The following is a 16,940-nucleotide window of genomic DNA, read 5'->3' as shown; positions in this document are numbered from 1 at the left end:
GGAAAGGGCTGAGACTGGGCCCGAAAAGGGCTAAGATTGGGCCCAGACGGTCCAAATATCTTAATTGAATTTGTTGATGAGCTCATTAGTGTTGTATATATAAAGTGATAAGTTCAAAATCTAAAGAGATGAGAGATATATGGTTACACATTAAGATTTAAATCTTGAATGAAATGGATTTTATAATACCCCATATTGGCATAAGGTTGCCACATAAGTTAAATAAGTTTAAATTATCGAAAATTGGCTTGATAGTAAAAATAAGTCGCCGAATCTACCATAGGGAGTGCCCTGGAACCTTGATGTCTAAAGAAAATGATATGGTATTGACGAGTATCCCGAGATAGGATTTATGGTATTAAAAAAAAATCAGAATCGAGACTGTTTTCGGTATAGTTGTGATTCAGGCTGAAAAATCGAATCATCGTAGGGGACTTCCAAAAAGTCAATGGAACCCTAGGGGAGCTCCAATTTTATGTAAGGATTAACCTTGAAGTGGTTTCAGGATGAAACAAAGGTCTTATGAGGGCGTAGAGACGAAACGTAATTATCGAGTAAACTTAGAATGATTAATTTTGGATTTTAAGTATCTCAATGATTATTAATTCGATATTTGAGGGTGTAATGACAATTGTGCAAAATCTAAAATGGGATTATGAAATTAATTGAGGGTATGACCTTAAGGGATGTGAGGTCTGATGAAGTATGGTGAGGTGATGTGAGGTATGGTAAGGTATGGTGAGTTATTACGAGTTATGATTGTGAATTTCAAAAGTTAATCCATTCTAACTTTGGATCACTTTGGAGTCCAAGCCTATAAATAGGGCGATGGGGTTATTCTCAAAACCATTCCATTTGAGAAAGATTAAGGTGAGGGATTTGTGCTTGAGAAATAGGAGACAAATCTGCAAAAGGAAGGAGGAAGGTCGGAGCAAAATCGAGGTTGTGCACGAGAATCTTAGTTTACTGTGAGAGTTTCCACTTCAAACTTGGTTTATCGTGAGTGTTCTGATTTAAAAGCTTGGTTTACTGTGAATAGTTCTACTGAAAATTTGGTTTTATTGTGAGAGTTTCTACTTCAACTTGGTTTATTTTGGGTGGTTCGACCATATATTTGATTTGTTTATACAAATGATTTGACATGCGATAGGTTGGTTTCATGTGGGAGGTTCGTCTCAAATTATTTTCTACCTGTGCATTGAACTTCATGCGTTATAAATTAATGCATTGAAATGTTAATTTTAAATGATGCATGTTATGTGTTGCGGCATTGGCATGTTTATGTTTGGTCCATGTAAGATGTGGGTTGTCAACCTGTGTGTGGCATTTGAGTGATAGCACTCGGGATGCATGCCAAGAATTAATGCAATGTGACCTACTTGGGACGGGACTGAGACGGACTTCACCTTATAATACTCAAGTGGTGGGGCTGAGAGTGGACACCACCCTGGATGTTGGCTCAAGTGGTGGGGCTAAGAGTGGACACCAACCTGGATGTTGGCTCAAATGGTGGGGCTGAGAGTGGACACCACTGTTGGTTCCTAATGATGACAAATATATCCCAAGAGGGGGGTGAATTGGGATTTGTATAAAATTTCGTTAATTTAAAACTTTGATTGTTGGCAGAATACTAGGTTTCGAAATATAGGCTATATGTTTTGAAATAAACCTTTATGTTAAGTAGGTTTCGAAACCTACTATATATGTTTCGAAATATACCTCATTGTTTTGGAAGTTTCGAAATATGAAATGTATGTTTCGAAATCTACTTCACTGTTTTGATTGATTCGAAATCTTTTACCTTGTATTTCAAACTAATGATTTTTAACAAAGATGATATACATAAATAAGAGTATACCAAAGATATTTGTATATCAAAGATATGTTTGTATGTATGTATTCAATTAAGCTCAAGAAAACTTTGTTTTAGACTTTGATAACAAAACTTATGAAAGCGTGTGCAATATGCAATAGTGATAAACAAAAGCTAAAGAACACTTGCACACAAGATGTATAGTGGTTCGGCGCCCCGCCTAGTCCACTACCTTCAATCTTACCCATATGAAGGATTTTTCAATTCCAATCACTTTTACTTAGTGATCAACACAACAAGGGTTTTACCATGGTTCATCACCCTAAAACCTTACAAAGTGAGTTTTTACGGGCTCAACTCAAACCTAGCACCAAGTGAGTTTTTATGGGCTTAACTCAAACCTTACACCAAGTGAGTTTTAAGACTAAACTCGAACCTTTAATAAAATGAGTTTTAGGCTCATCTCAAACCTTTACACCATAATGAGTTTTAGGCTAAATTCAAACCTTTACAACATTAACAAGATAAATAACGTTTTATCTTTTACAACCCAATGAGCAATAAATGCCTTACCAAATGGTTGTACAAATCTCTTAACTTGAGGTGAGGAGAGCTGGAAAGATGAGACTCGTTGTTTGCACTTGCTTCTCCTTTTTCACATCACAATGCACATCTAGGATCATATGAATGAATCTTCTTGAAAGCTTTTTAAATAGATTTAGATCACTTGTGCTGTGTGTGTGTGTCTCTAGTGTGTGTTTTCTTGTTCTTGCTTGTTGTTTCTCTATCAATCTCTTCTTGTCTTCAAATACCTGCTATTTATACAAAGAGATATAAATCTGGCCGTTTATAGCCATTAGAGATAAGACATAAAAGTAGGTTTAGAAACATGCAAAGTGTGTTTTGAAACATCATAGAAATAAACCAAGGTTTCGAAACATATACAACAGGTTTCAAAATATACAGCCTTTTACAGCTGGACAAGAACCTAGAGACAACATATAATGGGAGACAGAGTCTTATGTGCATTAAGATTAAACAATGGTCTCCACTTTAAAATTTGAATTTGAATCTCATAGAATGGAGAATGCATTAAACAAATGATAGAGATTAAAACAAAATTGCAAAACCAATGCATCTCGATTTTCAAATAATCTGCTGACAGAATGTCAGAGGTTTCGAAACATGACATGATAGATTTCGAAACATACCTCTTTGGAAATGAGGTTTCGAAACATAATATACAGGTTTCGAAACATAGTCCAAAACCTAGTTTGAAAACACATATAATGCATAGATGTTTCGAAATAGCATACACTGAAAACATTGAAAACCTTTTCAAAGGGGTTTCGAAACATGCATAGAAACATGACAGAGTTTCAAAAATATTTGCATGAAAGCACAATCCACAACATGTATACATCACAGCTTATTTACATTTATTTAGTTCAAGTAAATGTCTTCATTTTATTTTATTTATATTTTATCTTCCATTTAATTTAATACATATATGTAAATAACAAAGTACCCCCTATTTGGATTTAATAAAAATATCTAGAAAATCAAAATCCATAAGAATAAGAAAGTAGATTTTGGATTTTAGTACAATTTTAGGATTTTGCGATTTTACCACCTCTAAAATATATACTTTCTATTTAATGAAAAATTCATTAAAAATCATTTTAGTACTAATGAATGTTAGATATCAAAATACCGGGAGATAGTTTTCTTAAAAGAAAACATTTTCTTAAAAGAAAATATTTTCTTATATGTCTCCTTATAAGGTGCTAAACTTCCAGAATTAGTCAAAATAGGATTTTGAAATCTTAATATTTGAAATTCATTTGGTTTTCATTATCACAAAAAAATACATGATATTGAAATTGATATATGTTGAAAACCATAGTCTTGACTCATAACTTAGGGATTAAACCAATATATGTTTTTCATCATCAAAACTAATATACAAAAAGTACAACAACAAACCACCCTATGTTTCTTTGAGAAATAACATTATTGCCTAGGTGGACGTTGATTTTGGGGACAGTGTTGATCATCTTGTAGCCATGGTTGTGTTGAGATCCGTAATGCTTTTGAGTAGGAGTATAATGTCTAACATGATATAGGGGTGATGCCCGAGTTCATGCGTTGAGGTTGTCCCTTTTAAGCAAGATTGTGTTATGCAAATGTGTTGATGAGGTTGTGTTGCCTTTAGAGTGATTGCATTTTCCCCGATTAGGGTTAAGTGCTATGTGGGATTCTCTTAGGCTGGGTCATGTCGGGATATGTCGGATTTGTTTTATGGTCTTGCATATATTCATAAAAATGTAATTGAACTCTCACTTAGATGATTCATCATCTAATTTGAACTATATCTCTGGAATATTCAAATGTTTCAGGTGAAAGCAACGACGCTAAAGGAAAATGGGTTATTGAGATGTAGCCGTCATTTACATTGGTGATCTTTAGTGTATATTTTGTTTATGTTAGAGGTGTTTAATTAGTAGTTGTTGTTGAGAGATGAGTTTTTATGTATTTTGTTTTGAAAATATCATGTCAAATGATGGTTCGATTTCTACATTATGAATAAAGCGAATTTGGTTAAGTGAAATTTGAGGTTTCGATTTTACTTCTGTTGATGTGATGATATTACTAGTATTAGCATATTTTTTTAAGTTAATATGCTGAGATGGTAGATCGAGATTGCCGGAGTTTAATTTACACTGAGTGTATGTTGAATTATTGTCGAAAAAAAAAAAAAATATCCTCGAAATCTCGAGTTAACGCACGCTTGAAAAAAGTAGGGCGTTACAGATTTGACATGAGAGATGGTTGAGAAATTTGTTTTGATTTAACAAGGAAATATGTAAATTTAGTTAAAAGATGGTGTCCAAAATAATTTTATATAATTAAGAATGATATATAAGGTAATCGAGTTAGTTAAGTTTTAATCAAGTAAATCAAGTCAAGTTATAGATTAATGAATTCATTCTAATCGAGTAAAAGTCTAATCTTATTCTCATACTCAAGTAAATCCCTTTATATAATCTAGTATTTTCTTGATAAAAAAAGTCTAAGTCTAAATTCTACATAAAGATGTTTGTATAATCAATTATAAGATTTTTGTAATTGAGTCCAAGCTTAAAGGTAATTGATTATAAATAAAAGTTTATTCCATTAAAAATTTAGTGCACTTGACTAAATAGGAGTTTGTATTCAAGTAGATAATGAAAGTTTTTGTCGAGTCAAAATTAATTGAGTAATTGATTTTTGTAATAGAGTATGTATTCTTGAAAATTTTGTTAAACTTTGGATATAATTTGTACTCGAGTTCTTAAACTTTTAATCGAGTAATATATGTTATTTACTCGAGTAAATTATTTTTGTAATTGAGTGAATAAGTGTCTAAGATATGCCAAGTTTCTTGATCATAAGTTTAATCGAGTATCAAAATTTGTATTTGAGTAAAGATCCTTATTTGTTCGAGTAAATAGCCTTTCGTAATCGAGTATATGTTGAATTTTTATGTGACAAAAATTTAATCGAGTAAAAAGTAGTTTGTATTCGAGTAAGTAGTAAATGTAATCGATTACAAAATTTATATAGTCAAGTAAAGATCAATATTAGTTAAGTAAACACAAGTTTGTATTTGAGTAACATTTGTTTGAATTTGAAATTTATATTCGTTACAGTTCATTAAATACAATCTGTCTTTACTTTCCAGAATATTAAATGATCTTTAGACAATTTGTGTATAAATTATGATTTTCTAATTGATTGTTTGAGGATTCTAGAGATAAAAAATGACAATTATGACTAAAAAAAAAAAAAAATTCTTTTTGTTAAAGGACAACTCAACTAGAGATTTCAATACCAAAAGGCTATAAAAAGAGTTTGGAGCTTGTGAATTTGTAAAGATTTTCACTATTGTGAATTTGTAAAGGTTAAGGCTTATTCTAAAAAAGACATTGGTTGTGACTAAACTATTTGAAAAGTCATTAGCTGAACTTGTTTCAAAAGTTACCCAAGTAAATTGATTTGATTAAATCCTTGATGGGAAACTAAGATAGTGGAATAGGTATAAGTTAAATCACTATATATTTTTGTGTGCTATATTTTTTATTCTTATTAATTTACTAATTTAAGTTCTTATTTTTTAAAGATAAAAAAAGGCTTAATCGAACTCTTTAGAGACAATGATAATTAACTTCTTTCAAGGGGTAAAAGGAGCATTAAAGATGGATTAATCAATCTCTCTTAATTATTTATATTTATTATTGTTATTGATGTTTTCTTATGCATATTATTATAGGTTTAAATGGGTTTTGTATTATAGTTTTAAATGGGGTCCAGGCCTTTGAAATTTCAAAAATATTATGTATGAGGGGTATATAGGGGTGCTTTCAAGAATGGAAGATATGTATGGATAGGGGGTGTTCCAACATACAATCTAGAGTATGAAACTAAAACAAAATTCTAGTGTTCACATACAATTAGGATTGTAGGTGTAGAAAGAGACGTTTGGGTCAGCTAGCACTAGCACAACAAAACAAAGAGGGCTCGAAACTCTGAGAAGGTGAAAACAATTAAAAAAGAAACGAAAAGAAAAAAAAAATTACTACATATTAGTATCATCAGATCGGATAAATGATTCATTGATTTGTTTACCCTTTTTTTTTTTTTTTTTTCTTTCCATACTTATCATTTGAGAGGGAGATGTTGTTGGTTAATAGAGAAACTGTATAAAAAAAAATAAAAATAGAGAAAAAGACCAAACAAGATAGCGTAGGCAAAGACGTGGAAAGGTTGGTGGGTGGGGGTGAGAGAGAGGGGAGGAGGGAGGAGTGGAAGAGAGGACTCAAGAGGAGGGGGACGAGGACGGCACCGAAGCAAAAGGCAAACAGAAAAGAGATTCTACTACGAACAAATATATATATATATATATCATTTTTGGGCTGACCAACGTTACAGCTGCATAGGAGAGGAGTTGGGATTTCCTTTGTCCAGCTTACCTGCAGATCACCACCATTTCCATCATCACAGAGAGAGAGAGAGAGAGAGAGACTGCCTCGTCCTCATCCCATTGTTTTTGTGTCTTCGTTATTGGAGCTTGTGCTAGAAGATACAGTAAATTAAACCGTCGGGGCTTGCCAAGTTGGATACGAAATATCATCATCATCATATGATATGCAGAGAAGTAGTGGCATTTGGCAGTAACCTCGTATATGTGTGTATAAATATGTGCCTTTGTGGCGCTTCAGTATGTATTCTGGTACGCACCGAGCGAGAGCTTCTTCCTAGTCTTGTTCGTTAATTTGGTGGTTGGTGTCAAGTGTCAACACAACATATACATACAGCTGCTCATCCAATCCAATATTAATATGGGCGATAGCACAACTGTTGGTCCGTCGTCGACCAAAGGATATCGCCAGCTGCTGCTGAAGGGGTTGGGAAATCAAATGCTTATTTCCTTGTTATGCTGCTTGTTGCTTGCCGATTCCACTGGAGCAGCTCGTGATCTACAAAAGAAGACCACGTCCAAGCCCATCATATCCAACAATTCCACGGATCTTTCTCAGAATCGGAGGCTCCTTTTATCCAATGGACTCGGCCTGACTCCTCAGATGGGGTACTCTCTCTCTCTCTCTCTCTCTCTCTCTCTCTCGATATAGTATATATATATGTTCCGAGTCTTCTCACGTGCATAGTGTAGTGGTACATATTAACTCAGAAAGTGGGCGATTCAATTGGCCGATAGCGTGTAATTTCCATTTTGTCTCCACTTTTCGTTTTAAGATAAATAATTTAAAAAACAAACGGGGACAAAATAGGAAATACATACCTCGGCAAATCAAAATCGTCCCACTTTTTCCTTGATATGCCACTGCCTTACTCTCTCTCAATATTGAATTGTGGAGTCCAAATGGGATATCGAGTGGCCAAAATTATCAACACACTATTGTATATTCATTTTAGAAAACATCATAGTTATTAAAAAGGTAATGTTGATTATTATTTTTAGATAAAATATGTTGTTTTTAGTCTAAAATAATTTTATTAATTGTTAAATTGGTGTAAAATATGATATATTTATTATTAACTAATAAAAATATTTTCAAAATAAAAATAGTTTATTGTATCTAAAAATAAAATGTATTCATTGAAGTTAATAATTACTCTAAAAACAATAATTAGCATTATCTATGTAACATTTAATTTTTTAAAAAATGTTATAAAATAATAAATGAATTGAGAAAAAGTAAATAATAAATGTTCTTTTAAAAATTTTGACCTTAAAATGAATACATTTAACTATTATCGTTAATATAATAACATGTACAATGGTTAAAGTATAATAAACATATAATATTATTTTCAAATAATTAATATACTTGAACTTTATTTTTAGTTTTGAAATATTCTTTTCCATCGGTTCACAATAAATATATATCTTGTTTTGAAAAAGTTTTAACAACTAATAAGAGTGTTTTTGCATTGGGAGGAGCATCGCATAGGGTATTTATTGGTGTTTTGGGTACATACAATAGCATTAATTTCTTGTAATATTAGGGTATATTTGATAACATACATTTTTTATAAAAAATATCTAATTATGTGTAATTATTATATATATTTTTTATGAAAATAATCAAATATTCTTAATTTTTCTATAAAAAAATTATATATGATACAAGCATTTAAATTTTTTTTTTATGAAATTTATTTTTCAAGGGAGTGAGATAGTTTTTGTTGTCCAAGGGCACAATATATAGTTATGATATAATACACTTGATAAAGTATATTTCTTGTACTAAATATTATTATTAATTTATAATAAATATACTCTTATTACTATTATTATTAATCAATAAAAAAACACTTAGAATTTGAAAATAAAAAATGTTTAATATGCATGCATAATAAAAAAATGTACGACAGCTGGCTAACTGGTGGCTGCTGGCTGTGAAAGAGGAAAACAAGGGTCTGGACATGTGGGTACAACCCACCCACCTCTATCAGCCATAATTCATCCGTAGACTGTACGTAGTGGAATGCACAATGCATGTGTATGGGATTTTGTCGACCGACTGACTGATGGCTCACCGTCAGTTGCGTATTCTCATTTCTCAGACTAAACATTAAAAGCAAAAACGTCTATCTGTGAAGAAGAAAATGCATGTTAATTTTAATCACAAAAATAATATTATATATGTTATTGGACACTAATGCCTATCAATATTGTCATATTTTCTAAAATATGACAATATTTTAATCTAAAATATGACAATATTGATAGGCATTAGTATCCAATAACATATATTTGTTGTAATGTCATATTTTTTAATTATAATATTCTTATAATTTGGATTTCCCATCAAGTTTTCTTTTTAATCCTTATCTTACGCCTAATTTTGTCATTATATACTCATTTTTATCTCATTTATTTTTTTTATAATAAATTTTCTTATTTTTCTTATCTTATACATCTTTGAGGAGACTCATCTCGATCCATCTTATTACAATAATTTTTTTATATTTAACATTCATTTTAATATATTTATATTTTTCACATATTGATACTTTATTGTCTAACATTATATGCTAGTTAATTAAAAAATAAAAATAATGTTATAATTAATTTTACTAACACACACACACACAAAAAAAAAAAATTTCTAGCTTTTAAAATGTTCTTTTGTATTTGTATGATAATGTGACTAAAATTAAATATATAAAATATAAGCAAACAGTCTAAATAATAATATACATGTCCTAATTAATATATATAGGTAAGTAATGATGTAATAGGCAATTATAGATATAATTGTGTAATGTCTACGTACACTGGAAGATGGTCCACAATCAGGGTCATGCATATATATGATATGATATGATATGAAAACACAAAGAGGGGAATGGGCTTCTTAATGACGTTTTGACTTTTAGTGCCATGGTAGGCGTACTGCAATTTTCTCCGCCACACCACATTCTGATTGATTTGGCACTTTCTGTCTACATTTATATATATATATATATAAAAATATTTTAGTTTTCAATTAAGACTAGGGAGGACTGTCGTTTTGAAAATGGCAAACTTCTTCATCCATAAAAGTAAAACTTGACGGGTGGCAAGAGTCGTCAAGAGAGCAATATTAATTGTTGGTTGCATTGCATGATTGATGATTCTCCTCTCTATACCACCTACTTAATTATGTAGACTAGGGTTTTGAAACATGTTCAAGAGGAAATAGAAATATTTAGTGTCACATGACATGGCGAGTATGTATAAATGTAGCAAGGAAAAGGAAGCATGCATGTTTAGTATCTATCTATCTTTGTATATACGCATGTCCTGTATATATGCATGAAGTAAATATGTATTTAGTCTACTGTGCATGCTATATACTTATATAGGTGCAAATGATGTTCTTCTATTCTTTATATATATATATGTTTCAGATGGAATAGCTGGAACCACTTCCACTGTGGCATTAACGAGAACGTTATTAGGGAAACAGGTAACTGTAGTTTTTTAATTACCTAACAAATTATTTATTCTTAGAAACTTTTGAGTTAACGAGCAAATACTTCTGCAAGAGAAAACAAAAATTGTCTACGCGAAATTTGTACTCGGAATTCAGAATTTCGTCAAATGCCCTCTCTCTCTCTCTCACTCACTCTCTCTCTTCCACCCTCTTAATTTTATAGCGGATGCAATGGTTAAGACCGGGCTTGCTGCATTGGGATACAAATATATAAATTTAGGTAAGACATCGTGTTGCTAATATTTACTCATTATGATTTTTTAATTTGGCATTTCTGAGTATTTTTTTTTTTCAGATGATTGTTGGGCCGAACTTAATAGAGATTCTAAGGTACTGTGTTAATTTCTATTTCATTGTTGACTTTTCTTTATTATTTAATTATCGTCATAACTTTTATACTGTGTCTCCCTATATATATATATATATATATCTTTATCTTAGGGCTAAGCTAGACATGTTAATTAGGCGGCCTCCTCTACAAATTGGAATAAGAGAAAATTTGTCGACCCTCTCCTGTGTAGATAGATAAAAAAACATTGTTTCTTATTTTCTTTTGCCAAGGGCAGGTAACGCAAGTAGGGAAATGAAGCATAAGGATTAAGGAGACTTTTCCTGGGATGCCTTTTGTTGCGGGATTTTTGTAGCTCTATTTTATAATTTTTGATAGAAAAAATAAATTTAAATCTGATTCATAATAATTGTACAAAAATTAAATTCGAAATTAAAAAATCAAGCCGTCCACCACACCTTGCTAACTAAAACAATCCCAAGAAAACATTAAGAAACCTTTCTTCGTACCTTATATGAGAAAGAAGTGTGCCCATGTGTACCAGAAAAATATAACAATATGGTAATCTTGCCACTGCCCACGAGTGCGATTTTGTTCACCCTCTTTGACGAAGGTGAACGTAGCCCCCAGTACTTTGGGGGTTACAACTAAAATTGACTACTCCTCTGTTACATTTAACCCCCAAAGGACTGGGGATTATGTTCATCTCCGTTAAAGGGGTGAACAAAATTGCACTCGGTGACTTTACGTCCGCGGTCCGCCGACCGTTGAAGGAGCGAAGACTTTTGTCGGTGGTAACCTTGCCACTGTTGCTGGAGGAGAAAGAGACTCACGACCATTGTTGGTTCAACAAAGAAAAACCAGAGAAGGGAGAGGAGCAATTTGCTAGGACTAGCTAGGAGAGGGGAGGGGCTTCAAGTCACGCTGGGGAAGTCCCAGCCGACAGAAAAAAGAGCCCTAATTGATTAGTTCATTGAAGCTTAGCGGACGGACCAATAACAAGTACGTACTCATTCAGTCATCACTGACGTCGACTGGTTCAATTGATGGACTTGGTGGGTAGCCATGTCATCGTTGTTGATTTCCAAACCGATAAAAAATATATACTGGAGAAGTCTCTCGTTAAAGGGAGTGTGTGATTGGATCAGCAGCCAACTCCACAACACTGAGAGATCACCCATTGACCAATTGCTATCAGATCAATTGGCCATACGAACTAACTAGCATCTGAGGCAATTCATATTCACACACACACATAGCCAGTTGTTGACCAAGTACAAAGAAGAGCCTTACTGGCAGCTCAGTCACCAAATCGCAGAGCGCTTCACCGCCGTTGAGTACAGGAGAGAAAACTAGCTATTTGGTGTGGTGGTGCGCTGAGGGGCGACCTTTGAACTAGTGAGTGAATGGCTTGATCAACCAGCCAGCCAGCCAAGGAGCTAACCTAGTTTTGGTTTTGAATGAATTGGACGACTCTGGAGGAGGAATTGGTAGATAACTCTTCAAGTCTCAAACTAAATGGGGGATTTTGATTTTTTAGAACAACCCAAAATTAAGAAGGTATGTGAAACTAATTTCAGTTGAGGATAGGAAAACTCGGATAGGAGCAATGCCTATATATAAGCTTCTCAGTATATGCTAAAAGTGAGTACACCTCATTTGTTAACATTGTCCAACCAGAGGATGTAACAAAGTTATTTGAGTTGTGTCCTTAAAAGAGTGCCACAACCTAATAACTTGTTATCTGAGTGAGAAAGAGATCCGAGTTTTTTAAGGTGTGAAAATTGTGAGTGATTTAGTTTTGTTCATAAAAGAACTTGTCTTAATTAGGAGATGATTTGTTGTTTTTCTGTTCAAAATTACATTTTCAGTGATTGAGATATTCATATCTAATTATTATAATATTGGGAATGTAAGTTTGTTGAGACTGAACTACTTTAAATATTCTATGCTCTATTTTTTTAGATTTCGATGTACAAGATAAGTAATCTATGTCGAACACTTTAAATTTATTCCCTCTCATAATTCGAAAACAACTTGGTCATGTGGTGTTTGAGGTTTTAATTTAGTATGTCATACAATCATTTGAATGGAGACAAGTTGGTGATAGGTGATAACATAATAAGTTGCTCAAGTCAAGGCAAATTTGCCCCGACAAACATTTCGGTTAAGAAACGAGAGAACAAGATCTAAAATGTAATGATGCCCGCGTTTTGCATGACTATTTTGTTGAGATCTATTTGAAGGACAAGAATGCTAGAAAACAATATAACGTTGGTCATGATGTATTTGGAGGTAAGTAGCCCACAAGTCCAATCATGCGTACAAAATTTTGCCACAATGTTGACAATATTTTTGTCCAAGCTTGCTTTCTTGCTTGAGAGTGACGAAGAATAGAAAGAACAACGTCACTACTCTATTGTGATTTTAACAAAGCAAGACAAGTCTCCTTCAAAGACTGCACTTTAAAAGGTAGGTAATGGACTCTGACAAAGAACCAAAATCTCTAATGACGGGATGAGGGAACATCAGAAATTGGATCGTGACAAGCCCCGTTCTTAGCAACACTAGCAATTGAATTTCCCATGCTAGGTAGAGAGAAGCATCTTATCCCAAATAGGTTTGATTTATAAATCTCAACAGATCATATAAATATGGATCCTAGATTTTGTTTTCCCCAACAATCGGTATCAGAGGTATGCAGAATCTTAATTTGTTTGATTCATTACTTATGGAATGTGTTCATTTATATTGTTGAATCATCCTTTAAGTTGCACAACCTTATCCTGTTCTTCACCAGCCTTAGATGAAGGAGACTATCAGAACTAATATATTTGTCTCGAAAAATATGTTTGCTATATTCTTCATTGGGTCTTGTAATTATGGCAGGGGAATTTGGTTCCTAAAGATTCAACATTTCCCTCCGGAATCAAAGCTCTAGCAGATTACGTGCATGGCAAAGGGTTGAAGCTTGGAATTTATTCTGATGCCGGGTATTATTTTTAAGATGCTTTCGAAAGAGGAGTTGAACATTTTTAGATACTTCGCGGGATATTTGCAAAAAAGCCCAGAAAGTTATAAAAGAAAGACAATGCTTGGAGAGAGAGAGGGAGAGGAGAAATTATAATATATCTCAAAAGAAAATACCATCTAAAAAGAGTTCTCTTAGAAAAAAAATAAAGTACCATCTAACTAGAGTTTCCTTAACTTCTTTTTTTTGATAAAAAAAAAATGAGAATTTATTAGAATAAGCTTACTACCCCACAAGACCAAAGATGTTATACAGCTGGTTGATTTTTCCTTTGTGCTTGTAGAACTCAAACATGCAGTAAAACCATGCCTGGGTCCCTAGGACACGAGGAACAAGATGCTAGAACTTTTGCTTCGTGGGTATGTTATTCGTTGCAAAAAGTTTACACTTCTGAGTGCTCATGGATTAGCTGATTTTATGTACTTGATTAAAATTTTGCTTGGCTAACCTTCATTTTTTTTTTCTTCTCTCATATAGGGAGTAGACTACTTGAAGTACGATAACTGTAATAACAATGATATAAGTGCTAGGCACAGGTATTTGTTCATTAATTGGTTTGCTTATACTCGGATATAAGCCTTTGATTTTTGTCGCTTATCATTTGCAACTTAAGAGTATCACAAAGAAATGTTCAATTTACAATAACAAGTTTGTTTGTTTATTTGTTTGTTTTTTTTTTTTTTCGGAGCAACAGGTATCCTGAAATGAGTAAAGCTTTGCAAAAATCCGGAAGGAACATCTTCTTCTCTCTATGTGAATGGTGAGTTCTATAAATTTTTATTTTTTAGCTGGGCATCTGAATGGCGAGTTTATAACGTTGTTAATAACAGATTTTACATGTGCTCACTGCTGTCACCCATTTATATGTTTGCTAAATGGTAAAATATATCATCCATAAAGTAAGTTCATAAATATATATTAACTATCCAATATACAGCTACATGGGCAAAGCTTATTGTTCTCTCATGATTTCTATCCTTCTCTTTTTGTTGTTAACGGCCACTTACACCATTTTGTAATGTAGTTTATATTTAGAAAGTTTAATTTCTAGAATTGAGCGAGCATCGGAGCATGGTTAGTACCATTCGCTTCTTTAATTTGAAGATGAACTAAATAATACAAATTTTATGTCTGGGAGACAACTAATATTCAGCACCCAACATTGGAAAGGTAATTCTATATCTTGTTATGATCCGAGCAAAATTCACTCAAATCTACTAACTTGCATTTATAGCATTGAAAAAGTTCAGGACCGATACTTGCACTGGTTAACTGAGAATACGCAAACATTAACATATATATATGCGTGTGTTTGTGTGATAATGTTTTAATGGTTTTGAATATATATATATATGTATATATATGCGTGTGTTTGTGTGATAATGTTTTAATGGTTTTGACTTCTAGTTACTAGTTGTACAAAACAATCATTTATTTCTTATGAGGTATACATAATTGACTAGGGGACAAGAAGATCCTGCAACTTGGGCCTCATCGGTTGGGAATAGTTGGAGAACAACTGGGGACATTAATGATGACTGGAGTAGGTGAGTAAGAAGCTTAAGCATCTTGATCTCATATATGCGCTTCAACTCTCGAATGGATATGGATTCTTCAAAAACCTAAGATGTCGATACTTTCCCTTGTTAGCATGACTGCTCGAGCAGATCAAAATGATCAATGGGCGTCTTATGCTGGACCTGGCGGATGGAATGGTAATTGAAATTCTAAATAAATATATATCTTGAAAACTCACACACAGACATATATGCATGTCTTGAGAAGAAGCAAAGTAATACATATATCGGCCGTCAAATTCTGTGCCAGATCCTGACATGCTGGAAGTTGGAAATGGAGGCATGACAACCAACGAGTACCGTTCCCATTTCAGCATTTGGGCTTTAGCCAAGGTAGGTAGTAGTCTCAGCAGCTAGATGACAAATTTATATTGTTTTATGAGATGGGATAGGATACAGGGCTCGATAGCAACATTGCTTTTTATTCATTTTTTTTGTTGGGAGGGATTGTTATTATTGTTGTATATACCTATGCAAATACATATGCTGAACAGTATTAAATTAATGCTATTCTTTTAAAATATATAGGCTCCTTTATTAATCGGGTGTGATGTTCGAGCTATGGATGGTGCGACAAAGGGAATCCTTAGCAACTACGACGTTATTGCTGTGAATCAAGGTACAATTAACTTTCAAACCAACTTAATTGTAAATTTGTCTAATTAATAATATGCCAAAATATCATGGTTGAGCTGCTTAATTTATAAAAACGCCCTTCAAATGAATCCAGACAACTTGGGAGTTCAAGGTAAAAAGGTTAAGAAGAATGGTGATTTAGAGGTAAGGGGAAGACAAACTCTCATCTTCTTAACTTTTTCCGTATCTTCTTAATACCATAGTTTCTTCTTAACTAACTAGTAGTGATTGAAATGATGCATGCAGGTCTGGGCTGGCCCCCTCGCCGGTGGTAAAGTGGCAGTTATTCTATGGAATAGGGGTGGTTCAGAAGCTACAATCACTGCTAACTGGTCTGACATAGGCCTTGACCGTGCAACCGTTGTTACAGCTCGGGAATTGTGGGCGGTAAGTGTGAGAGAGGAGAAGGGATTGTTAACTTATTTATTGATTACATTGGAATTGGATCTTTACTTAATGGTCTATAGATACACATGCTTAATTATATCTACCAATTTTCTTTGATTATGCTACAGGGTTCAACACAAAAGTCGGTTAAGGGGAAACTCTCTGCCAGTGTGGCTTCACACGACTGTAAAATGTATGTGCTAACTCCGCAGTGAAAACGTCATCCTTCTTAAAAAGAAGTGTGTCTACAGGAGCGAACTAGTTAGCAATAGCAGCTGGAGGCTCCAATCCCAACCCCCAGATAAATAAATAGTCATCGACTGTTCTGTACTAATGTTCGTACATAGGGAGAGAGATAGCAAATGGGAAACTCCATGTTAATTCAATAAGGAGATGGCAAGTGAACTGTTGGAGGTGAAAACAAGTTTCAATATTAATAATATATTTTGAGCTTAATAATTGTTTGCTGTATTAATTTGTAGAGGGGTGTGTGTAGGATTTGCTTAATTAATTGTCTGCTGTATTAATAATTGGCACTTACCAAATTACAAAAAAATAAAAGCAGCAGCATTGTCACCTCGAATCAATTCCCTTTTACGGCGTCAAGTTAACCCAAACTTACTTACCTTCCAACTAAAAGCAAGCTTTTATTTTTAGTGTT

General features: G+C 33.3%; 1 protein-coding gene across 1 annotated transcript; it reads left to right on the top strand.

Moving 5' to 3' along the window:
* The first annotated feature begins 6,700 nt into the window (after nucleotides 1-6,700).
* On the top strand, nucleotides 6,701-16,738 carry LOC127794325 (alpha-galactosidase-like). The gene is made up of 15 exons (XM_052325330.1): nucleotides 6,701-7,442; nucleotides 10,274-10,332; nucleotides 10,523-10,579; nucleotides 10,655-10,689; nucleotides 13,538-13,641; nucleotides 13,963-14,038; nucleotides 14,157-14,215; nucleotides 14,374-14,439; nucleotides 15,143-15,226; nucleotides 15,330-15,394; nucleotides 15,507-15,589; nucleotides 15,785-15,875; nucleotides 15,987-16,036; nucleotides 16,139-16,279; nucleotides 16,408-16,738. The coding sequence occupies exons 1-15, from the start codon at nucleotides 7,195-7,197 to the stop codon at nucleotides 16,492-16,494; spliced, it is 1,305 nt and encodes a 434-aa protein (XP_052181290.1). The 5' UTR covers nucleotides 6,701-7,194; the 3' UTR covers nucleotides 16,495-16,738.
* The last annotated feature ends 202 nt before the right edge of the window (nucleotides 16,739-16,940 follow it).

This window comes from Diospyros lotus, chromosome 2, assembly GCF_014633365.1.
Source record: "Diospyros lotus cultivar Yz01 chromosome 2, ASM1463336v1, whole genome shotgun sequence".
In the NCBI taxonomy this organism is placed as follows: Eukaryota; Viridiplantae; Streptophyta; class Magnoliopsida; order Ericales; family Ebenaceae; genus Diospyros; species Diospyros lotus.
Note: the sequence above shows the minus strand (reverse complement) of the source record. Positions and strands in the feature narration are given on the sequence as shown.

What these genes read in the sequence shown, in the direction of transcription:
- LOC127794325 (XM_052325330.1), top strand. Translation starts at nt 7,195, where the DNA reads ATGGGCGATAGCACAACTGTTGGTCCGTCGTCGACCAAAGGATATCGC. An exon ending in GGAATTTATTCTGATGCCGG is followed by an intron (nt 13,642 to 13,962) that starts GTATTATTTTTA and finishes TTGTGCTTGTAG; the next exon opens with AACTCAAACATGCAGTAAAA. An exon ending in ATTAATGATGACTGGAGTAG is followed by an intron (nt 15,227 to 15,329) that starts GTGAGTAAGAAG and finishes TTCCCTTGTTAG; the next exon opens with CATGACTGCTCGAGCAGATC.